At 44.6% G+C, this 25,805-nt stretch overlaps 1 protein-coding gene across 4 annotated transcripts; it reads left to right on the top strand.

Moving 5' to 3' along the window:
- The first annotated feature begins 968 nt into the window (after window positions 1-968).
- Window positions 969-25,513, top strand: Zfp109 (zinc finger protein 109). Of its 4 annotated transcripts, none has more exons than XM_030242825.1 (4): window positions 969-987; window positions 16,633-16,690; window positions 18,831-18,957; window positions 23,468-25,467. In XM_030242825.1, exons 2-4 carry the CDS (start codon window positions 16,676-16,678, stop codon window positions 25,258-25,260), a joined length of 1,935 nt encoding a protein of 644 aa, XP_030098685.1. In that variant the 5' UTR covers window positions 969-987; window positions 16,633-16,675; the 3' UTR covers window positions 25,261-25,467. The 4 variants fall into 4 exon arrangements, with proteins under 4 accessions (XP_030098685.1, XP_030098683.1, XP_030098682.1 ...); XM_030242823.1 differs by lacking the exon at window positions 969-987 and adding an exon at window positions 15,606-15,939; NM_020262.3 differs by lacking the exon at window positions 969-987 and adding an exon at window positions 15,710-16,225 and having other exon boundaries at window positions 23,468-25,513.
- The last annotated feature ends 292 nt before the right edge of the window (window positions 25,514-25,805 follow it).

Below are 25,805 nucleotides of genomic sequence, written 5' to 3'. Positions count from 1 at the left end.
GCCTATTCAGTGACATTCAGAATTGCCTCTAGTATTGTAAGAGAGATAGTGAAAGAAATCAGGCATTATTATCTACTACATAGAGTTAGAAATCTCAGGGCAAACTACTCCCATATGCAGGAATTTACCATTATTTAGGAAGAAGGAAGGTTGTGGTCTAAGGAGGAACCAGAGTAGATACTTAGAACTATAGATAGCTGAGTTACACCCATACACAGGAATTTACAATGGCCTAAGGGGGAGGTGGACTATACAATAGACTAGAATAGGAACTATGGCAAGGGCGCGAAGCCCTTGCCCCTGACTGTTGCGGCCGCCAGCAGCTCGCAACATGAACGGTTCGACTGAGAAGGCCACTCGAGCTGTAAGAGAGGAATCTAGACGGGGCGAAAGAAGAAACGGAGCTAAGACAAATTTATTCTGATCAAAGCTCAAATTTTATTGTTGCGACACTAGTTATAAAGGAAGGGGGAGGGGACCCGACTCCCGCTAATCTCTGGTCCAGTAGAAAGGTGCACGTGTGTGGCTCCGCAGGTTCTAGCAGTGGGCCTGGCAGAACGAATGAGCAGGAAGCTCCACCCCTGAGCAAGCAGGTTTCAGGCTGGGGGAGGGGAGACTACACCTGACTTCTAAGATTAAGTGGACCTTAGGTGGAGCTGCTTTTGATCCCAGTTGTTAACATTGTATTTTATCCGAGTTGGTTCCTGCCAGTCCTTTGTAGGCATTCCTCTGTTTTGTGTCATATACTTCGATGTACCTTGCCTGCTGTGATATCCGACTCCTTTGCTTTCTGTATTATAAGACTAGTGCTTGCTTTAAGACATTACATTCAGATCCACACTCCCTTGTGTCATGTCTGTTTGTCACCCCTCCTTCTTCCCGACTCTTTGCCTACCTGTAACCGAAACCCAAGTTTCGCCCATGGATCAAGGACCCAAGTGAGGTTCATCTGTGGCAGCTGGCGCCTTGAACCAGGACATCAGACAGGTAAGTCTTTTCTCTCCTTTTTCCCTTTTCGTTTTTTACTTCTCAGGCAAGGATAGGATCTCATCAGAGCGCTGCAGGCCCACTGATAAGAATCGTCAGTTTGAGGAGGACAAGTAAGTTTTACCATGGAGCAGTCAGAATCGAAAAAGAAATGGTTGTTTCTGTCGGTCTTTAAGCACGTGTTGTCTGGCAGAGGTCTAAAGGTCTCGGATAAATCCTTACAAGAATTTTATTATTTCGTGCAAAAAAAAAAAAAAAAATCAGCCCTTGGTTTCCAGAGAAGGGAAGCTTAACATTGGAGGATTGGAAGCGAGTAGATAAAGTTATGAGGAAGTTTCATGAGGAAAATTCATCTAGGGAAGTCCCCAGTAATGCCTTTACTCTGTGGCAACAAATGAGGGATATACTGACTGAGAAAAAAGACTTAGAATTTCTTGCAGAGGAATCTCCTTCAGAGCCCTCTGATGATCAGAAAGTGAGACCATCTGCTTGTAAAAGGAAATCCTGCTATACAGGCAAAAAAGAGGAAAGCTTAGAAAATAGTGAATCAGAGACAACTGATGGCGAAAGTGATGAGGAGTGGGAAGGAAGAGATCGTTTTCATAGCTGCCGAGGCAGCAGTGGGGAGGAGTCTTTAATCATGGCACCAGTCACTTGTAAACCTGTACCAAAACCATGTTGACTTTTGCCACCAGTTGGTTTTGACGCTGTCATGGCAGAGGCAAAAAGACCAGGAGATTTTACTCTCACTTGCCCAGTTATTTACGTAGAAGGTAATGAGCACTGATGGGAACCTTTGCCGTTAAAAACTCTTAAGGAACTACAGTCAGCAGTAACGACACTGGGCCCCACTGCACCTTACACCTTACAGGTTTTGGATGTAGTAGCAAGCCAGTGGCTTACTCCTTACAATTGGCATCAAACGGCAAAGGCTACTCTCACTCCTGGAGATTTCATTCTCCGGAGAACAGAGTATGAAGAGGCCAGAAAGCTAATACAGGAAACTTCTTCATCGAGAAGTGGAACTAAGCCCATGACGTCCATGCTTCTTGGGCAAAAGGACTGCGCTAAGCCAGCAGTGCAACTAAAAATTCCAAAGGCAGTGTTGGAGAAAATTAATCAGATAGCTGTATCCAGCTGGCAGAGTTTACCTCTGCCTGGGGCTAAGTCCACAGTCCTTTCAGGAATTAGGCAAAAGCATGATGAGTCTTATGAGAGTTTTGTGGCTACATTGGAAGAGGCAGTTTCTAGAATGCTTCACCCCTCAGAAGGGACTAATATATTAATAAAACAATTGGCTTGGGAAAACGTGGACACCTTGTGCCAAGACCTGATCAGACCAATCTGTAAAACAGGTTTCCTACAAGATTATATTAAAGCATGTGTAGATGCCTCACGGGCCGTAATTCAGGGGATAGCTTACGCCGCAGCAATGAGAGGGGAGAAATTCAGCACCTATGTCAGAAATACTTACAGGAATGGAAAGCGTTCCCAAGGGAATGAAGCTGCAGGTTTCAGGTGTGGAAAACCGGGACACCTGAGGAAGGATTGTAAAAATCCCTCAGGAAACAAGAAGGACCTTCCTCCAGGTCCCTGCCCACGCTGTGGCAAAGGAAAGCACTGGAAGAATGAATGTAAATCAAAGGTTCATAAGGATGGGACTCTGCTCACTAAAGAAGCAGGAAAGACTAGTGAGACAAAAAACTAGATAGCGGGCCGCCTCTTATCCCCGGGAAAAGAGAGGCACAGAGTCAAGAGGGTGGTAAAGAATCCATTCCTCTGAATCCGGAGGCTCCAGAGTTTACTATCCACCATTTACCTAGAGCTACCCCGGGGAGTGCGGGGCTAGACCTGGCAGCTTTAATAGATGTTATAATTTCTAGTTGGGATGGTGTGCATCTCATCTCCACTTCAGTGTTGGGTACCTTGCCTCCAGGGACTGTAGGTCTTATCATAGGACACAGTTCCAATTATAAGAAAAACTTTGAGGTGGTCCCTGGAGTTGTAGATTCTGATACTTTAGGTGAAATTAAAGTTATGGTTAAAGCGTTTAAGGAGACAGTTTAGCTTCATAAAGGTCAGAGGATAGCTCAGCTCTTATTATTACCTTATTTGCCACTCCCCAATCCTACATTGAAAGGAGAGTGAGGCAAGGGACAATTTGGGTCTACAGATGCTGAAGCCTGGGTGCAGGAAATTAATAATCAGAGACCTTTTAAGGATATTGTTATCAATGGGAAATCATTTAAGGGCCTTCTAGATACAGGTGCTGACAGGTCCTGTATTGCAGGTAGGGATTGGCCTTCATCTTGGCCTGTTCATCGGACATCCTCTACTCTACAAGGGCTGGGGATGGCTGCTAATGTAGCCCAAAGCTCGCAAATATTAAAATGGAAGTGTGAAGGAAAAACAGGGCCTTACATCATAGCTTCCCTACCTTTTTCACTTTGGGGAAGAGACATTATGGAGGCTATGAATGTTAAACTGGTTACATCAGAGCATTTAAGTTGGCAGAATTTTTCATAGGGGTCACTGATGAGCATTTATATGCTGATAAAATACAATGGAAAGATCCAGAACCTGTGTGGGTTAATCAGTGGCCCCTAACTGAGGAAAAGATACAGGCTATTGAAGAGCTAGTGAAGGAACAGTTAGAGAAAGGGCATATAGAGGAATACAACAGTCCATGGAATACTCCAATATTTGATATAAAGAAAAAATCAGGGAAATGGAGACTTTTGCAAGATCTTAGAGCAGTAAATTCTACTATTCATGATATGGGAGCCTTGCAACCAGGGCTCCCTTCACCAGTTGCTATTCCAAAACAATACGATATTATAGTTATAGATTTACAGGATTGCTTCTTCACAATAAAATTGCATCCTGAAGATTCCAAAAGATTTGCTTTTAGTGTTCCCTCAATGAATTTGCAAAGGCCTTATAGGAGATTTCAGTGGAAAGTTTTACCTCGAGGAATGAAGAATAGTCCTACATTGTGCCAATAATTCATAGATAAGGCTTTATTGGAAGTTAGAAAATCATTTCCTCATGAGAACATACTTCGCTTTATGGATGATATTCTGATAGCTATGGAGAGTAAAGAGCAAACAGTAGATTTTGCAAATAACTATTGCCGCAGACCCTCTGGGTCCCTTTGTATGTGTGGACGGCTCTCTGGGTGCAGATGGGCAAGGAGTCGGTGGGAATGACAGACAGATCAACACGTGAGATCGTGTAGAATCTGAATGTATCGTCACAAAGTGAGCACCAGTCATATAGTACAGAAAATAAAAGGGGTAGGAAGTCACAGCAGGCAAAGTACATTGAAGTTACCTGACACAAAACAAAGGAATGACTTCAAAGGGACTTACAGGAACCAGGTAAATGTTTACAGTAACGATAAAGCAGTCCTGCCTAGGGTCAGCTTAGTGACAGGTAAGAATTTCACACCCTAGTGAGAATTTTGTGCTACTCCTTTGGGCCTTGTGAAGGCTAGCACCAGGGGGTTCTGCTCTTAGCAGACCTTCTCATGAATAATGCCCCCCTATTTCCTAGGCCTTAGTAAATTCTTGTATCTTGGCTGTTCTTTTATCGTGGCTGTTCTGCAGACCAGCCCTGAGCTGCTGGCTCCATCTTTTGTAATGCTTAATTAGTTTCACTGTCTCTACCAAGCTCCTCAGCTTCAAGCATTTTCTAGGACATTGGAACACTGGTGAAGGCTCTGGCTATGTCAGAATTCAATCTTAAAAGGCACTTATATTTATATTTATATAATTTATATTTTATTAAGATAATAATAAAAGAGAGCATGTGGATTCATACACCAGACTAACTCAGGGATAGGGTATGAATATATGAATTATGAGAACGCCAAAGCTCCAGGAGGTGAGTTCCTTTTGAAACTCTATGCCTTGTGAGTGCTCCCAGGCTTCTCAGCCTGTCAAGCAGACTTCACTGGAGTGTGTGTGGCAAACTATAGAATGTTTAACTAAGTATGGGTTAATTGTAGCTCCAGAAAAAAATCCAGCATAATAGACTGTTAAGCTATTTGGGGGCTGTTGCACGTGTCACTACTGGAGTGGATGTAGCAGGCAAGCACTAGTTGTTTCCCAGGCATTATTTTTCCTTAATGTCCTGGGGCCAACAACTTGTACTGGGGAGTTTGACCATTGTTTTGGGTGGGTGATTATTGTAGAGAGTTTTGAATAGTCAAACTGAGAGAAGTCAATAATTACCCTGCCTGACCGGGTATCTGATAACCTTCATAACTGAGTCTTGTCCTAGGATCACTAAATGTGGTCCCTTCCAGCATAGTCCCAAACTCTTTTTAATGTCTCTTGATCAGGAGTAGGTCTTCAGGTTGGAACCAATGAAGGATGGTCTGGTGGGGTGGCGGTTTAGTTTGTGTGAGTATGGAGGCAGGTTTGTACAATCTGGGGTGCCTGGATTGACAACATCATGATCAAAGATTTCAGATAAAAGGTCAGCTTTGACCTTTGTGAGGATGGTGGTGGTGGTGGTAGGGGATCCAATACATTTCATAGGGAGTTACTCCATTTTTGTAGGGGGTATTTCTAGCCCTAAGCAGGTGAAGGTGTGTCTTAGGGTTTTATTGCTGTGAACAGACACCATGACCAAAGCAACTCATATAAGGACAACATTTAATTGGGGCTGGCTTACAGGCTCAGAGGTTCAGTCCATTATCATCAAGGTGGGAGCATGACAGCATCCAGGCAGGACACAGACACAGGCATGACAAGAACAGAGTTTCAAAGACAGACTCGGCACTGCATTGTGAATGGGGCCTCTCTCCCAAAAGGGGGAAATCAAAGCCATCCCTCTTCACTAGGGGAGAATGGGGCATCCCCCACCTCCCAACTCAGGAGAATGATGCTTCTCTCCGTTGAGCCACCAGCAGTCTAGACCAAAACCAGAAACAGAACTACACAGAAAACTTAGCCTGCTTACAAGGGGCTGGTTGGCTTAGTGTTGCTCACTGTCAGTAACCAAGAGAGGTCTTGGGGTTGGGGCTTCCTGGACAATGTATCAAGTGTTGTGGTCCAGGAATGTATTAGTCAGGGTTCTCTAGAGTCACAGAACTTATGGAATGCCTCTATACATTAAGGATATTTGTTGTGATGACTTACAGTTTGTAGTCCAAGTAGCCAAACAATGGTCAGCTGTGGATGGGAAGTCTAAGAATCTAGTAGTTCCTCAGTCTCATGAGGCTAGTTGTTTGAACTGGTCTTCTGTGGGAGTAGGTTCCAACAGATGTGCTGTCAAGTAAATGCAAGCAGGCGAGAAGAGCGAATCTTCCTTCTTCCAATGTCTTTATGTAGGTCTTCATCAGAAGGTGTGGCCCAGATTAAAAGTGTGTACCACCACTTCTGGAACTGGGACTTGCTTTGTCCCAGGTTGACCTTGAATTTGAGATCTCCTTGCCTTAGTCTTCTGGGATTAAAGGCATGCACTACCTTGCCTGGGCCTAAACTTTTCATAGCAACTTTGCCTCAAGATCTCCATGCCAAGATCCAGGTCAGAAATTGTGTCTTCTAGCATCAAGATCTGGATCACAGGTGAGCCCTCCAACTCTGGATTGTAGTTCATTCCAGATATAGTCAAGTTGACAACCAGGAATAGCCATTACAAGGAATCACCCCACAAACCACATGAATACAGATCTCAGTGAGACAGGGATAGTTTATTGCAAACCACATGAATACAGATCTCAGTGACATAGTTTATTGAACACTCACCCCAGGACTGATCAACCAGGGCTGTAAACTAGACTTGGGAGCTGATCGGGACCTTGAATCAAGAACACCAAAGCACAGAACATAACAGAATATGCAATCAACTCCATGGGCAATCAACTCAGGCACAAAACTTCCCGTTAATAGTAGTTAGAGCTTCTGAGAAAGTTTCTTTGTAACATTAGTAACAGTTAACATGGTTGGCTAGACCAGTAGCAGTTACCCAGGCCTTTCAAGGTTGCTTTTTGGTTTATTCATTTCTGAAATGCCATGAAAGACAACTATGGATACTCTTTGGGTTTTGTTGTTGTTTTGGTGTTTTCCTGAGACAGTTTCTCTGTGTAGCCCTGACTGAACACCCTCTGTAGACCAGACTGGCATTGAACTCATGGATCTACCTGCCCCTGCCTCCCATGTGCTGGAATTAAAGGTGTGGGCCACCACACTGGGCTGTGGATCCTTTTTAAGAACATTGAAGTCCCATATTATACTGCATCATAAAAGCTAAAACTGCTGGGCATGGTGGTGCATGCCTTTAATCCCAGCACTCGGGAGGCAGAGGCAGGCAGATTTCTGAGTTCGAGGCCAGCCTAGTCTACATAGTGAGTTCCAGGACAGCCAGGGCTATACAGAGAAACCCTGTCTCAAAAAAAAAAAAAAAAAAAAAAAAAAAAAAAAGCTAAAACTTCAACTGTGCTAGCTATAGGAGCCTGATTCAGCAGCAGAGGCAGAGTCCCTGCATAGAATCCCCTAGTCACAGGCTATGGGAGTGACCTGGTGGTAGAACATGGGCTATCTAGGTCACTATTCTATTGCTGTGAAGGGACACTGTGATGGTTTGTATATTCTTGGGCCAGGGAGTGGCACCATTTGTAGGTGTGGCCTTGTTGGAATAGGTGTGACCTGGTTGGAGTAGGTGTGTTACTGTGGGTGTGGGCTTAAGACCCTCACCCTAGTTGCCTGGAAGTCAATCTTCCACTAGCAGCCTTTGGATAAAGATGTAGAACTCTCAGCTCCTCCTGTGCCATGCCTGCCTGGATATTGCCATGCTCCCACCTTTATGATAATAGACTGAACCTCTGAACCTATAAGCCAGCCCCAATTAAATGTTTTTATAAGACTTGCCTTGGTCATGGTGTCTGTTCACAGCAGTAAAACCCTAATCAAGACAGACACCATGACCAAGGCAATACAGATCATTTATTTGGGGGCTTGATAGAGGCTTACATCACTATCATCACATGAGGAAGCATGGCAGCATGCTATGACCAAGCATTTAAGTATTTGAACCTTTAAGGGACATTCTTATCAAACCACCACAGTCCACTCCTAAGTGGACATGTAGGTACAACATAACGCAAAAATGCATTCAGTCCAACTTCAATAGTCCCCATAGTCTATCACAGTCTCAACACTGTTTAAAAATCCAAAGTTCAAAGTCTGTTCTGAGACTCACAACTATCTCTTAGCTGTATTCCTCTGTAAAATCAAAACGAAAAAGCAGATCATATAGCTTGAACATACAATGTTGTTGGGGCTTTGATTTGTGCTTACATGGGAATTTATATGTTTGCTTCAGGTCCCTGCCAAGAGTTGTTTTTTTGACCGATCAATAAGAACCAATGTCTAGGCAGGGGGACGGAGGCAGGACTTTTAGGATTCCTGGGAAAGAAGCACAGAGGAGAGAGAGAACCTGCGATTAGGAGGGGTAGGAGATGGGCCACGCAGGAAGAGGTGCAGGGGGGAGAGCCCCCCAACATGTAAGAATCAGGGAAAGCAGCCCCAGGGGCCACTTCCCCAGTTGAGTCTTGGGTAGCAGAGATGAATACAGATTTAGCAAGTTTTAACTCAGGAATATTGGAGGGGAGTGTGTTAGCCACATGGAGGTTCAGAGTGGCTTAGTCATTGAGCTAGCTAAGGCAAATTAAAAATAATGCTACCCATTTTTATTTTTCATTCGGGGACTCCAGAGCATTGGGGAGGGTGGAATCGCGTTGCCCTAGCAAGGAAGTAGAGTGGATTAAATATTTACCACTATAGATGGTACACAGCGGAGTAGGCTTATACCCACTATTAAAAATCATTTAGAGATTCTGTGATGGAATGCACAAATGCCATGATGTAAGATTAGGAGTTGGGGAGAACTGGCTTCTTAGCAGGCTACAGATTTTGCCCTAGCCACATGGAGATTTCTTCCCACATTTCAGAAGTAATACAAAGGGTTTGAGAGCACAATTGCTGGGAGTCCCTGCTGTGCAAAGAGACAGGCTGCTTGGAAGAGAGAGAGAGGGAGAGAGAGAGAGAGAGAGAGAGAGAGAGAGAGAGAGAGAGTAGAGGCTGCCTGCTTCCTACAATCAGATAAATAAAGGAGAGAGATGAATGAGATTTGTTTAATTGTTCTTAAGGATAGAAGAGATTATAACAGTAATTGTTTAAATGGTTTTAAGCATAAGATTTCCAGGCCTGGGGCAGGAGAGATGGCCCAGTGGTTAAGAGCATTGACTACTCTTCTGAAGGTCCTGAGTTCAAATCCCAGCAACCACATGGTGACTCACAACCATCCGTAATGGAGTCTGATGCCCTCTTCTGGGGTGTCTGAAGATAGCTACACTCTACTTACGTATAATAAATAAATAAATAAATAAGTCTTAAAAAAAAAAAAAGATTTCCAGGCCTTTGATCTCAAATATAGGAAACAAAGGCGCACAGAAGAGAGATTGAATGAAAAAAAAATGCTTTAAAGAAAAATTGAAAAGGTCTATGCCAGGACAAATACTCAGATTCTTTGAACGTGGTTTACATGGGAATAGCTTTGCATGACATTTATTCATAAATCAGTCTGAAAATAGGCTCATACAGAAAAAATAAAGGAATTCAACTGAAGTAAAATACATAATAAGGATGTTAATCCAAGTTATACAAAGAGAAAGAGGATATAATTATATATCCACAGATATTAATCTCCATAGAAAGGAGAACAATGTTTTAAAGGAAATTTTAAAAGGTCTATGCCAGGGCAGGCAGTTGGGTTCTATGAACATGAGCTCCGCGGGAATTCTGGGATTGCTTTGCCTAGCATATGACACATTTGAGTTTAGAAATAGGCTCCTACAGAAATATAGAAGGGAATTTAATTGAAGTTAAATACATAGGAGGATGTTCATTCAAGTTATATAAAGAGAAAGGGATATATATATATTATATATACATATAATATATATGTATATATAATACATATATTCCACCTGATATATATTATATATACATATTATATATATCCACCCACTGAGATATTAAGCTCCAGAGAAGGGAGAATTTAAGTATACATAGATGAATAATATAGGCTTTGTACATCAAAAGCAGGGGATATGGAGCCTAACCTTATCTCAGACAGATAGTAGGATTTTGGGCCTTGATCTCACTACCAAAAATTAATCACGTAAGAACAAGACAGGGGATAGTGAAGGAGCACTGTCTTATCAGATAATAATATTTATTTAGATTGCTTTAATCAATTTGCATTGTTTTAATTATCAAAATGCTTGTGGTTATAAGTCTAGTGGTTATGATAGTTAAAATCCTCTGTGAGAGAGGTCAAGCTATTAAATTAATTCAGTCTATACCTTCAATGGTTTGGGTTACTGGATCAAGGACATTCTATTCTGGGATAGAGGCTCTGTATTTTTGTTCACAGGAAAGTAGAAAAGACTTTGGACCCTCTTCCAGAGTTATATGGATCAGATATGACAGGGGAAGACCCCTGAAGATCTGAAAATTTTGAGAAAATCAAACAGGACTGGTCACTTATCTGCTGATTCCTCAGCATGGGACCAGCTCAGTAGCTGGCTTAGACATAAAAATGTCTCTATCCAAAACCGCAGCTAAAATGAGACCATACATGTTGTGATTATGGAATCCTCAGGACTCATCGTGCTGCCCTTCACATGGCATGAATGAAGACATCACAAGTGGTTACTGATAACATATACTCTTAAAAAAGACAATTGTCTTTCACCTGCTCAAATTAGGAGCAAGATTTCATCCTCAACTGATCGGTGCCTCTTGCACAATTCAGCCTTTCAGACGGATCCAGTCAGAACTCCAGTCAAGTCCTGAGCCTTCCAAGCTTACAGATACCAGATACCAGATACTAAAGCTAGCCTTAAGTCTAACCAAACTTTCTAGTTTTCCTATCCCTCCCCACTCCTTAAAAAAAAAAATTGTTGCCCCTCTTCATCAGGAAGAAGTTGTGAAGAGTCGTCATCCTGATCCCCTAGGTTTTGGGGTCTGGTTATGGTTATTCTATAAATTATAGACAGGTTGTCATTTTAAGGGATAATTTGTAAATGGTCATAATTTTGAACAGGGAGGAAATAGATGGGGGACGGATTACTAAATTTACCCCTTAAAAAAAAGATTTATTTATTTACTTATTTATATGAGTGCACTGTAGCTGTCCTCAGACACACCAGAAGAAGGCATTGAATCCCATTACAGATGCTATGAGCCACCATGTGGTTGCTGGGAATTGAACTCAGAACCTTTGAAAGAGCTGTCAGTGCTCTTAACCACTGAGCCATTTCTTCAGCCCCACTAAATTTATTCTTAAGCTAAGCATTGTATAGCCACAATCTTACATTGGTAGAAATCTTTATAATTGATGCAAATAAAAGTTGTAATTTTTACATTGGTACAGAATTTATAGACATGTATATTTAAGGTTTTCATTGGTGTAAATTTATTATATTGATACAAAATTTGAAGTTAATATTGTTACTCTTAGATAGTCATTGTGCTATTCAACTCATTTAAGAATACAAGGTTCTGACCCAGTCCTTCTAATAGCTGATATTACAAACTGTTTAGGATGTTAAGGCACATTAAGGACCAGATAGTAAACTCATGGTTATATTAGATTCTGATATGATTATATCAAAGTAGTTTCAATATTATTCAAATAGAAATAGCTAAGAGGAATCAAGATTTAACAGTTCAGATATATTTTATATAGATATATAGTCTTCAAAAACATCAAAAATCCACAAAATATGACATTTAATCAATTTATTATTATTAGAAAATTTGACTAGAGACATGTCTGCTCCTGACAGTACTCCCTTCATGGTTCAAAGAAGAAACTGAGCACCAAAACCTCAATATGGACTTGCTCCAGTTGTGGCAAAGTAGCCACTGGACAAAAATGGCCCCAATGCATCTACAGACAAATATACTGTCCAGGAAAGGATACAAGATGTAGGATAGTCGACAGCTTAGCTCTGCCAAGACAGAGTAGGCTAATCATTTATAGTTCCTGCCTCATCCAAAGTCTGCCTCATGGTTCTGGTCCAGAAGGCTGAAGACAGATGCTCCATTTTGAGGAATAGGGGACTGTCCAGGTAGCCAGCTGTCTCTACAATTTGTTTAAATTTTGGAAGCTATGTTTTTGTGCTTGCTATATATTCAGATAATGTTTAATTCATCCTCGGATTTCTGACAGGATTGAAAACTGTTATAGTCTCATAATCAAACTTTAATTGTTTAAAATTGAGGAAGATGATGTAGATTTGAAAGGATGGTTTTCAGCTGGCGATGCAAGTTAAAATCAAAACATAATTCAGGTAGAGAATTATAAGCTCTTTAAGTTAGGTTAGACGTTAGAGTAGTGTATATAAATTGACAAAATTGATGGACTGAAAGTTATGAGTGTATCGCATACCTTATAGTTTATATAACTGTTGCAGTATGTTATGGTTACAAGCTTATGGGATCCAGGGAGTGGAATGTGGTAGTTGGAGTGAGAATGGCTCTGAAAGGTTCATATGTTTGAAGCTGGCTGGCTCGAGCTTGCTGCCATGCTTCCAGCTGTGATGTAAGGGACTAAGCTTCTGAAACTCTAAACCTGCCCACAAATGAATGCTCTCTATTTCAAGAGTTGTCTTGGTCTTCCTCAGTTTCTTTCCTCAGAGACTTGAAGGTCTTTTCATACAGGTCTTTCACTTGCTTTGTTAGAGTTATACCAAGATGTTTCATATTATTTATGGCTATTGTAAAGGGTTTTGTTTCCCTCGTTTCTTTTTCAGCCTGTTTAGTCTTTGTATAAAGGAGGGTTACTGATTTTTTTTTTTTTTTAGTTAATTTTGTATCCAGTCACTTTGCTGAAGGTGTTTATCAGCTGTAGGAGTTCTCTGGGAGAATAGTTGGGGTTGCTTATGTATCATGTCATTTGGAAATAGTGGTGCTTTGACTTCTTCCTTTCCAATTTGTATTCTCTTGATCTCTTGTCTTATGGCTTGGTCTAGAATTTCAAGTACTATATTGAATAGATAGTGAGAATAAAAGGGCAACCTTGTCGTGTTTCTTATTTTACTTGAAATGCTTTAAGTTTCGCTCCATTTTTCATTTGATGCTGGCTACTTGCTTGCTGTATATTGGTTGAAGAATAGATAAGGAAATTTTGGAATACTGTTCAGGTATTAAAAACAAAGGCATTATGAATTCTGTAGCCAAATGGATGGAACTTGAGTGAGGTAACCCAGAGCCAGAAAGACACATGTGCCATGTACTAACTTATAAGTGGACATTAACCAAGTGCAGGATAACCATGTTATAATCTACAGACCCAAAGACACTGGGTAATAAAGAGGTTCCACGGGAGGGTGTGTGACTCTCTCTCAGAAGGGGAAACTAAATAGTCATCAGAGGTGGATGGAGAGAGGGAACTGGGTAGGAGAGGGGGTGAAGAGGGGAACAGGGATAGTGACCAGGTATGGGGAGAAGATGGGGATGGGAAAGGTCTAGGAGTGAGAATGGAAATTGGTGGGTGGCATTTCTGGTGACTAGCTGGAAGCCTGGGATGGCAAAAATATGGGGAGTCTATAGGGGTGACCCTAGCTGAGATTTCTACCAGAACGGGATAGAACCAGGCTGAAGTGGCCACCTCCTGTACTGGGAGGTAGGACTTCCATAGGAGAGAGGCAGACATCAGTCCACCCACAAAGCCTTCAATCCAAAATCTGTCTTGCCTACGAGACGTACTTGGATAAAGACGGAGTAGAGTCTGGGGGAACAGGCAACCAATGACTGACCCAACTTGAGACCCATCCCATGGGAGAGAGCCAACCCCTGACACTATTAATGATACTCCGCTATGCTTGCAGACAGGAACTTAGCATAACTGTCTCCTCAGAGGCTTCATCCGGCATCAGATGGAGGCAGATGCGCACACTCATAGCCAAACATCAGGCAATGTTCAGGGAGTCTTATGGAAGAGTTAGAGATAGATGTTAGCAAGCCCCGGGGGTCAGCGACACCACAAGAAAACCTACAAAGTCAACAAACCTGGGTCCATGGGGACTCACAGAACCTGGATCACCAACCAGGGAGCATGCACGAGCTGGACCTAGACCCCCCCTACACATTTGTAATAAATGTGCACTTTGGTCTTCATGTGGGTCCCCTAATAAGTAGAGAGAGAGCTATCTCTGACTCTGCTGCCTACCATTGGATTACCTTCCCACTACCTGTCTGTCTTGTTGGGCTGCAGTGGGCGAGGATGTGCCTAGTTCTGCTGGCACTAGATATCCCAGGGCAGGGTGATACAAAAGGGGGGCAGTGAGGGAGGAGGGATTTGTAAGGGTAGAATTGTGCTGAGAGGAGGGAGGGGGCTGTGATTGGGATGTAAAGTGAATTAAAAAACCAATAAATTATTGAAAAAGAGACAGAGGGAGAAAGGGTATAGGGGAGGTGGGGTAAGTAGAGAGGGAGGCAGAGAGAAGTGCCTAGGTGGTGTCTCTTCACAGCAATAGAATGTTGACTCAGATACTCTGTGTTTGACCACTAGGTCATTCCTCCAGCCCCTCACTGGGGGATTCTATGTAGGGACTCTGACTTTGCTGTGGAATCGAGTTCTTATAGTTGTGAAGTAAGTTTTAGCTTTTATAATACAGTATAATATGGGACTTCAATGTTTTAAAAAAGTATCCACAGCTGGTCATGGTGGCCTACCCCTTTAATTCCAACACTTGGGAGGCAGAGGCAGGCAGATCTATGAGTTCGAGGATAGCTGGTCTACACAGGGAGTTCCAGGACAGCCAGGGCTACACAGAGAAACTGTTTAGGAAAAAAAAAAAACAAAAACAACAAAGAAAACAAAACAAAAACAAAAAAAGAAAAGAAAAGAAAACAGTATCTATAGTTGTTGTTCATGAGGGTGTTGTTTGCCTCTATGACGGTGCTCCTCCACCTATTCACCCACTCTGCCTTCCCCCTCTGACATCCCCTACTCTGGGGCATCAAGCCTCCCTCTTCTCCCACTGATGTCAGATGGGGCCATCCTCTAATACATATGTATCTAGAGCCATGGGTCCCTCCATGTGTACTCTTTGGTTGGTGGTTTAGTCCCTGGGAGCTCTGGGTGGTCCAGTTAGTTGATATTGTTCTTCTTATGGGGTTGCAAACCCCTTCAGCTACTTCAGTCCTTCCCCTTGCTTTTCCATTGGGGTCCCCGGGGCCAGTTCGACGGCTGGCTGTATTTGCAGGTGTTGGTAGAACCTCTCAGGAAACAGCCAAACCAGGCTCCTATTAGTAAGTACTTCTTATCATCAGAAATATTGTGGGGATTTGGTGTCTGCAGGTGGGATGGATCCCTAGGTGGGGCGGTCTTTCCTTCAGTCTCTGCTCCATTTTTTTGTCCCTGTTTTTCCTTTGGACAGAAAGATTTCACGGTTTAAAATGTTGAGATGTGAGGATGGCTCCATCCCTCAAATGGGTGTAACCTTTCTAAGGAAGGTTTCTGATGGTGTCCTAGATGTGCTCCAAAGCCAGGCACTTTTGCTGACGCATTCTGGGAACTGTAGTTCCGGCGCCTGTGTAGGTCGAGGTCGCTTCCGCTCCGGGAGGCATGGTTACCTCCGGGTGTGCCAGGGAGGGGAGACGTGGAGGGTCCCGCGCCCCTTCAGGTGCCGCCGTGTTCCCTGAGTGTCCCGTGGGGACAGAGTCTGTGGACCGGGAGAAGCAGGCAGTGGTGGTGGCTGCGGCGGCGACCGGTTCTCTCTAGCTGGGCTCTTCCTGAGGTGGCGCTGCCAGGGATTCCTGGACCCATCTCAGCTGCTCCTGGAGCCCCGGGGAGAGTCTAGCTTCCCATGGGAGCCTGGTAGAGGAGCTGTGGTGACAGATGGCCAGTGTCCTAAAGCCTTAAGTGGTACGCAACTCTGGTTTTGATGTGACTTTTTTTTTTGCATTTATTTATTTGTTTATTTACTTAAAGAGTGGGGCGTGCCACAGCTTATAAAAAGTGGGAGTAGAGTCACTCCTCCACCATGTGGGGTCCAGAGACTCGAATTCAGCTGACCAGGCTCCACCACAGTACATGTACTCCTTGAGCCATATCGCAGGGGCAAAAACTCCCTTTTAAAGAAAGGGTTCAGGTTTTTGTTGGTCCTTATTTCATGCACGCGGGAATGGAGACTTTTTGGAGGCTTTTTCAGGTGAGCGACCTTCACTAGAATGTCAACCTTTTAGTGGTAGAGACAGAGGACTGGGAAGGGGGAGGGATTTCACTCCCGTGTATAGAAACAAGTATGTGTAAAATAGCCATCAAATTAACAGGCCCGTCTGAGAGTGACGGTCAGTTTTGACAGCGTTCATTAGAGAGTTCAGAGCTTAAAGAATTGCTTTTCTAGAAAACCCATCACCACAGGCGGCTTTGTGAAGGTAGGAGTACCCAGTATTCCTGAAGCTTCCAGAAACAGAGAATGTGGTGAGTCTGGTAACCCGGGAGCTTAGTAGAAAAGCCTGGTCAGCGCGCACAGCCCTTGGGGCTGATGGAGAAGCTGAGGAAGCCATGTGGAACAACTGTCCTAGCAGTGTTCTCACGAAGCCCTTCCTCCCCCAGCTTGCTTCCCAGAGCCCTGCCTTGTCTCAAAGAGAAGAGAACAATGACCAAGTTACAGGTAAGTCGGGTTGCTTCCCCCATCCCCACAGTGCTAGGGATTGGAAACAGGACCCCTGCATGCTGAGCAAGTGCTCTGCAGCCACCATAGCCTATTTGACAAGGTCCAGGCCACGGAAGGACCCTGTTCCCAAAACAAACAAAAACCCTAGACAGCACCTGAGGAAGGACACCAGAGGTTGGGCTGTAGCCTGTACATACATGTGTACCCTTGTGTACATATGTACACTCACATGCATGCACACATGTATACACACATGCACACAGAAAACTGCTCACCCTCACTTCCTGCATTGGACTTCCTGAGCATTCATATCCTGAACAACCAGGGAGCGTCTGGCTTCCGCACAGCTTCTGTGGTTGACCCAACTCAGATGATGAAGGAATGAAGAAAGGACAGACACACAGACATGTGTACAGACAAGCTGGGATCGAATGAGCTGTGTGCTCTGATGGAGACTCCCCAGCAGCCCTGAAACTCAGCGCATTTATTAGACACCGCTGAGCACCCAGGAGCCATGATTCAGGAAACTGCAGCATGAATACAAATGCACGGGTATTTTACATGGAGTTCAGCCAAGCTCCCCAGCTACACAGTACCCTCAGCTCCAGGGACTAGACGCTTGTTTTGTTAACAACAGTGGTGATTTTCACACGTAATTTGTAGTCACCAGGTATCCCTGATTCTCTGTATTCTGGCCTAAACTGGACACTTTAAAATTTTTTTGGGTACCTTGGTAAGTGATTAAAAATAGTTTTCTTGAAACTTTCACTTAATTGAATTTTTGTTTTAAAGTTATTATGTATATATCAGTGGAACACTATATATATAAATAAAATGCTTCTATATATATTGTGTGTATATGGACAGAACATTTAACATATATAACATTATATACACATATAATGTTATATAAATGTATAATGTAACCTTTATGGAACACTGTGTGGCCATGATTGGCATAATGCAGACAATGATGTTAGTTTTGTTGGACATATATTGGCTGCTTAATGCATATCATATTGTGTCTAAGGTCCCTCGGTGGACTCATTTAATCCCTTCAGGGATATGTGGAATGGAGATACTGTTATACACATGGGCAAACTGAGGCATTGAGAAGTTGCCAAGTTCTAGATTGTATGAAATTGACACAAAACCAGCCGGTACAGCCTGTTAGATGGACAGGGCTCAGGGCTTAATGATTGATTCAGACTTGAGTGCCGTCTGCCAGATACTCCTGGGCACACAAGCGTTTCATAAATTGGAGAACTTTTGGATTTGGGAACATTTGCATAGACTTTGCTAATAAAGGATTCTGAATCTGAAATTCATAATCTTGCTCAGCGCTAAGCATTCTAAGTGATGTCATCACTCATGAAATGGGTTTCAGAGCGCTTTGGATGAAGGTAAACCCACGCTGTACTGCCCAGGAGGAGCCGGGCATTGCCAGCTCCATTACATTGTCTCAGTGTAAGTCAGCACGTTACTCCCCACAGGGCTTGGTGCGCCCTAACTCTGCAATCCATGACTTCCCATTTAGTAGCGATGGACCTAGTGACGAAGCTGCAGTAATGACGCCAAGTTCCTTCCACAGTGTTTTCTCGTTTTTGTCCCACATCCCCTCTTTAGCCATGGAAAGGGTTGAATAGGTGTACTGCCTGGTGATGTGTGTCAACTTGACACCAGCTAGAGTCAGAAGGGAGGGAGGAGCCTCAGTTGAGGAGGAAATGCCTCCATAGGATCCAGGTGCAGGGCATTTTTTTTAATTAGTGAGTGATGTGGGAGGGCCCAGCCCACCGTGGCTGGTGCCATCCTGGGCTGAAGGTCCTGGTTTATACCAGAAAGCAGTCTGAGCAAGCCTTAATGAGCAATCCAGTAAGCAGCACCCCTTCATGGCCTCTGCATCACCTGCCTCTAGGTTCCTGCCCTCCTTGAGTTCCCATCCTGACTTTCTGCAATAGTGAACAGGAATATGGACGTGTAAGCCTAGCAAACTTCCCTGCCCAACTTGCCTTTTGGTCATGGTGATTTGTCCCAGCAATAGAAGCCATAACTAAGACAACAGGCTCTGTGTAAGCAGTTGCTCAGGTCCTAGTGGCATTGGGAATGGATCTGAGGTGGCATGTGCTTGCCGTCACAGGAGGCAGTGACCTTCAGGGACGTGGCCGTGGTCTTCAGCGAGGAGGAGCTGGGGCTGCTGGACGCTGCTCAGAGGAAGCTGTACCACGATGTGATGCTGGAGAACTTCAGGAACCTCCTGGCAGTGGGTGAGGACGGGGCCTTGTGTCCTTGGTGATGTCAGAGTTCACACCCGTGTGTCTGTTGCACGCCACTGCTTCCCTTTTAGGTTACTTATTTTGTATTTTATGTACACGTGAGTGTTTTGTCTGCGTGTGTGTCTGTGCCACATTCACTCATGATGCCCACAGAGGCCAGAAGAGGGCATTAGATCCCCTGGACCTGGACTTACAGATGGTTGTGAGCCACCATGTGCATGCAGCAAACCTACTCTGGGTCCTCTGGAAGAGCAGCCAGTGCTCTGAATTGCGGAACCATCTCTCCAGCTTCCACTTTATTGTTTTTTAATTTATTTATTTTTATTCTTTAATTCTTTTTTATAGTCAAGACGTCATACCCCTCCTGGTCTGCCCCTGACCACTCCACATCCCATACCTTCCCCGACCTCTGTCTCCAAGAGGATGTCCCCACCTCACCAGGTCTCTCCACTTTCTGGGGCTTCAATCTCTCGAAGGTTAGGTGCAACTTCTTTCACTGAGGCCAGACCAGGCAGTCCTCTGCTTATATGTGTCAGGGGCCTCGTATCAGCTGCTGTATGCTGCCTGGTTAGTGACTCAGTGTATGAGCGATCTTGGGGGTCCAGGTCAGTTAAGACTGCTGGTCTTCCCATGGGTGCTTTAAATTAAAAATTTGAAACATTTCTTTGTGAGTGTGAGTGGAGTGTGTTTGTGTGTGCATGTGTGCGTGTGTGTATGTGTATGTGTATGCTAATCAATGCCATGACCATAGGAACTCCGGAAAAGAAGCAGTTAATTGGGGTTTGTTTACTGTTTCTGTGGTGTAGTCCACTGTCATCGTGGTAGGGAGCAGAGCGGCATCCAGGCCAACATGGTAGCAGAAAGTTGTCCATTCAGATCTTCAGGCAGCAGGATGAGAGAGACAGTCAGCCTGGGTTGAGTATTTGAATCTCCAGAGCCCACCCACTCTGACACATTTCCTCCTCCTCCTGATCCCTGCCAAGCTTCTCCAATCCCTGTGGACCAAACATTCAAACACATGAGTGTATGCAGGCCATACCTATCCACACCACCACATTCCGCTCCCTGGCCCCCATAGGCTTGTAGCCATAGCAGAATGCAAAATGTGTTCAGTCCAACCACAAAAGTCCCCAGAGTCTATCACAGTCTCAACCCTGTTTAAAAGTCCAGAGTTTAAAGTGTCTTCTGGACTCATGGAATCTCTTAACTGTAACCTTCTGTACAATCAAAACTAAGATCAAAAAGCAGATTGCAGAATCCATCATACAGGGAGGAAAGGCAGCCCGGCGAGCAAAGACTGAACCTAAGCAAGAACAGAAACCAGGAGAGCAAACCCCAAACTCTGCATCCCTGTGATGTCACAGCGCCCTGCAGCTCCCCAACTCCTTCCAGCTCTGTTGACTGCAACACACTTCTTTCCCTTGGGCTGGTTCCCCTCCCTGTTAGCGGCTTTCCTTGGAGGTATTCCATTCCTCTGGCATCTCTGACCTCTTGGGGTCTCCAAGGCAATCCAGGCTACACCTTCACAGCTTCACACAATGGCCTCTCGGGGCCTCCATGCAGGGACACCCCTGCCACATGCCTGGCCTCTGTGCCTTTCCTTAGCTGCAGGGAGGTTCCACAAGCTCTTTCATGTGTCCTTGATCCAGATAGTTAAGTGCAGCCTCCAGTCGTCCCAACGCTTTTTGTACTCTTGTACAGGGGCTTCCTGCCTGCCTTAGTCAGAGTCCATTGTACCCCTCCCTGCCTCCGACTGCTGACTTTCTATTTCACTCAGTACAATGAAGTTGTTTTCAGTTTTTTGTTTTCTGGCAAGGCCTTGCTATGTAGCCCAGGCTTGCCCAAAATTTGTGATTCCCCTGCCTCAGCTTTCCAAGAATTAGGGTGACAGGCTTCATCCCCTGTGCCTGACTGGAGCCTCCCCTTCCTAGGGCCTCACACTCCAGCTCTGCCTATCTCCATTTTTTTTTCTGTTTCTGTTTTTGTGTCTCAGCTGCTGACCTTATTTCTGCTCAGAGTTCTCCCTGGTGGAGTGATAAGGCCCCCACCCCCGTCTGCATTTGTCTCCTCAGGAGTCTTCACAGGCCCCGCTCTGAGAGGCAGCTTTATACGTGTCTTCTGCTCACTCTCTTCATTCTGCTTTGGCCTCTGTTGACCAGACCTTTATCTATTTGCACAGCTACACGTGGGCACTCATCAGAGGCCTAAGGCGACCTTGAACCCTTGCTCCTGGGCTTACCCCAGATTTCCCACCATGGTCAATGGTGGCTTGCTCCTGAGCGGGCTCTAGCTTTGTTGTAGACCTTTGGTCCTCAGAACTCTTAGATGTTCACCTTCGATGCTGGTCTCTAGAAAAATGTTTCCAGAGAGGAATCTGGACTCAGACATTCAATGTGGATATCCTTGCTGATAACTTCTTTTTTCAGTTAAGGTTTCATTGTTCCAAAGAGACACCATGACCACAACAACTATTATAAAGGAAAACATTTAGTTGGGGCTGGCTTTCAGTTTCAGAGGTTCAGTCCAATGGCATCATGACAGGGAACATGGCAGGTTGCAAGAAGATGTGGTGCTGGAGGAGTTGGGCATCCTACATTTTGATCCAAAGGCATCCAGAAGGTCTCGAGACTGTCCTTGACAGGCAGCCAGGAAAAGGGTCTCTTCACTGGGCAGAGCTTGAGCACTAGGAGCTGTCAAAGCCCGCCTACACAGTGACAGTCTTCCAACAAGGCCCCACCCCCTAATAATGTCACTCCCCAAGGGCCAAGCATATTCAAACTGTCACATTCCACTCCCAGGCACCCATAGGCTTTTTCAAACACATGACTCTATTGGGGGCCCTACCTAGCCGTAGCATAATGCAAAATACATTTAGTCCCATCTTTAAAAGTCCCCATATTAATCACAGCCTCAACAATGAGTCCAGAGTTCAAAGTCTTTTCTGAGATTCATGCAGTCACTTAATGGCAATCCCCTATAAAATAAAAATAAAAAAAAGCAGATCACAGTCTTCCAACATATCATGGTGTGGTCCGAGAGGTGGTCTGAGGCATTTAGCAGGGTCTAGAGGTGACTGAGCCACTAACGTTTAGGGCAGGTGAGAGGAATGGAAATGAGAATATTGTTGAGGGTACGCGTTTCCAGGTGGGAGATAGTAGCACCCAGTAATTGTGTCAGAAGGCAAGTTGAAAACGAACAACCTGTGTGTGTGGCTTCTATCTGTGAATTCAAGGGAAGCTGGGTGGGGCCTGGTAGTATGGCCCATTCCTGGAGCTTAGATGGGGTAGCAAAAGCTACACACAACAAACCATAATGCCTGGACCTAAACTTGTCATGGCCGTTATGGCTCAAGATTCAGATCATAAGCCTGTATCTTTTAGCCTAAAGATCTGGATCATATATGTGGCCTCTATTTCAGGATCGTGGTTCCCGTAAAATTTTATTCCAGATAAAAGTGCCAATGAAAACAACAACCAGGTAATAATAACGCCTAACAAGACCTAACCATCCCTTGTTCAACTGCAAACATATAAACAACAAACTTAGCTGGGTGGGATCTTGCCCAGAGGTCGCCATTTCATTAATTCCATTTAATACCCTGAACCCAGGACTTAGCGCCATTACACTTCCTGGTGGCCCCTTCCTCTTTAAACTACATACCCATTTTGTAATTTTTCCTTCTAAGCTTTTGACCCTTGATCAGAATGCTCTTCATAAGAATGAACAACAGGGTGTATACTAGGCTTTCTGAGGCCTCCTTCTTCAATAAAACCAATCTGAATTTCTTCATTTTAGCCTTAGGCAGACTCCCCAGAAAAGGGCACAAAGCAGCCACACACTTCACCAAAATATCACAATAAAATGTTTCTAGTCCACATACTCCTCGGAAGCCTCTTGAGACAGGCCCCCCAGAGTTCAGATCATACTTATCCCCAATGTCTTTCATAGTCCTATTAGGATAGCCCAGGAAGCCCGACTTAAAGCATCCCATGGCTTTCCAAATCCAATGTCCCAAAATCCACGTTCCTCAAAACAAAAACATGGTCAAACCTATCACAGCAATACCTAACTCCTGGTACCAACTTTTGTCTTCGTTACGGTTTCATTGCTGTGAAGAGACACCATGACCACAGCTACTCTTATAAAGGAAAACATTTAGTTGGGGCTGGCTTACAGTTTTGGAGGTTCAGTCCAATGCCATCATGATGGGAAACATGGCAGCTTGCAGGCAGATATAGTCCTCAAGGAGCTGGGAGTTCTACATTTTGATCCAAAGGCATCCAGAAGGAGACCATCCTTGGCAGGCAGCCAGGAGGAGGTCTCTCTCTCTCTCTCACTGGGCAGAGCTTGAGCTCTAGGAGTCCTCAAAGCCTGCCTACACAGTGACACACTTTCTCCAGCAATGCCACACCTTTCCAACAAGGCCATACCTCCTCATAGTGCCACTTCCCATGGGCCAAGCATATTCAAACATTATGCCTTCTGTCCTCTATTCTTTCAGGAGGCCAAGTTCCAAACAAGATGGAGAACCTTCATACAACAGGAGTAAGATGCCTTTCACTGGGGCAACTTCCATGTGGGCACATGGCAAGCCATGATGCCAACAAGCTGGCCAGAGCTCCAGAAGGGGTAATCAACACTCAAGGAATGGTATCCTACTTCCCAGAGCAATGCCATTTCTCCTGCCACAGGGGACCAGAGGAGCCTCCCTGGGCCTCCAAGGACAATGGCTGTCTTGAGATTCTCACAAATGATCATTCTAGCATTACTGAAAGTCAGAAATTTCTGTCTGGGATTGCTCAGTGTTCTTGGAGTAAAAAACATCTTAGCAAGAGACAGAACTATCAGAAACACTGTGTGCAGACTCCAGTGAAAACCAAGCCACGACGGCTCTTGGCTCCAGGTATTGACAGAATGAGTTGTGTTTCCCATCAAGATAACAATACACTGCATAAAGGAGACAAAGGCCAGAGCAACAGTGACTTTGATAAACTTACCTTTCCTGTGTCACCTGTCACCCCGCATCATGTTTACACAGAAAGAAAGTCCTACAAATGCAGCAAGGCCCAAGAGGCCTTCATTGACAGACCTACTCTAGAACTCCATCAGCAGGACCTTGTAGGAAAAAAGTCCCCTGTACGTAGTACATACGAAGTCTCCAGACATAGCTCCATTCAAAAGAGTGTTCATGCAGGAACAAAGCGCTACTGGTGTCACGAGTGTGGCAAGGCCTTCAGTCAGAGCTCAGCACTTCAGACTCACCGGAGAGTGCACACAGGGGAGAAGCCCTACAGGTGCGACAGCTGTGGGAAGGCCTTCACACAGTGGTCAGTCCTCCATGCCCACCAGAGAATTCACACAGGAGAGAAGCCATATAAGTGTGGAGACTGTGGCAGACGCTTCAGGTTTAGCTCAAACCTGCACATCCACCAGCGAGTCCACACTGGGGAGAAACCGTACAAATGCCACGTGTGTGGGAAGTGTTTCAGATTCAGATTTTACAGCCATCAGCGGGTCCACACAGGAGAGAAGCCATATAAGTGTGACGAGTGCGGGAAGGGTTTCACTTCAGCCTCAAACGTCAAAGTCCACCAGCGGGTCCACACGGGAGTGAAGCCGTTTTGCTGCAATGTCTGTGGGAAATGCTTCAGTCGGAGCTTTCATCTTCACACTCACCAGAGAGTGCACACGGGGGAGAAGCTCTACAAATGTGACGCGTGTGGGAAAGCCTTCAGCCAGAGATCCAGTCTCCAAGTCCATCGGCTAATTCACACAGGAGAGAAGCCATATAAGTGTGAAGAGTGTGGGAAGGGTTTCACTTCAGCCTCAAGCTTCCAAGGACACCAGCGGGTCCATACAGGAGAGAAACCATTTCATTGCGATGTGTGTGGGAAAGACTTTAGCCGGAGCTCATATCTTCAGATTCACCAGAGAATGCACACGGGAGAGAAGCCCTACAAATGCGACAGCTGTGGGAAAGCCTTCAGCCAGAGGGCCCATCTCCAAGTCCACCAGAGAACTCACACCGGGGAGAAGCCGTTCAAGTGTGAGGAGTGTGGGAAGGAATTCAGGCAGCGTTCGGGGCTGAGTTCTCACCAGATAGTCCACAAGGAAGAGAAACCCTACACGTGTTGGGAGTGTGGGAAGGGTTTCAGTCAGCCCTCACTCTTCGAAAGACACCGGCGGGTCCACACTGGGGAAAGGCCCTACATCTGCGGCACCTGCTGCAAAGGCTTCAGCCAGAGATCGCATCTCGTCAAACACCAGAGGGTCCACAGTGCAGCGAATCTCTAGGTTTGTTCTGCTGTCGGGTGGGCTCCATGCTGCTGCTTGTTAAAAGCCTCCCTTAAACCCAGAAGCGTTAGCAGATTTCACTGGGGATTATATTTTGGTTATTTTCCCATGAAGTCTTTATCTTACTGTACCTCATTTCATTATGCAAAGGGAAGACCGTATTTTAGAATGGATCTTAGAATACAAAGTAAACAAATTCAAAACTTATATAGAGAAGATCGGATTTCTAATTTTCTATCTAATTTAATATCTGAAATATCTGAATTAGTTATAAAAGGAAGAATTGTCAGGTGTCAGGAGCAGATCTAGCAGAAATCGTGCCTCATACTAACGCTGAATTTGTATCATTATAGGCAATCAAGAATTGGTAAAGAGGTTGCAGTATCTATTTGGGAGAAATTAACAGCAAATATCCTAAAAGCAAGTGACTTTAGTTCTCTCCCCCCTCCATATAGTAAAAAGAACACCAATTCCTGAAGCTCTTACATCTTATACTAATGCAAACAATTTGGAATTTTTCTGACATGTGAGAAAAAATTAAGCCG

Source organism: Mus musculus, chromosome 7, assembly GCF_000001635.26.
Source record: "Mus musculus strain C57BL/6J chromosome 7, GRCm38.p6 C57BL/6J".
NCBI lineage: Eukaryota > Metazoa > Chordata > Mammalia > Rodentia > Muridae > Mus > Mus musculus.
The sequence above is the reverse complement of the archived record's forward strand: the minus strand, read 5'-3'. Positions and strand labels throughout refer to the sequence as shown.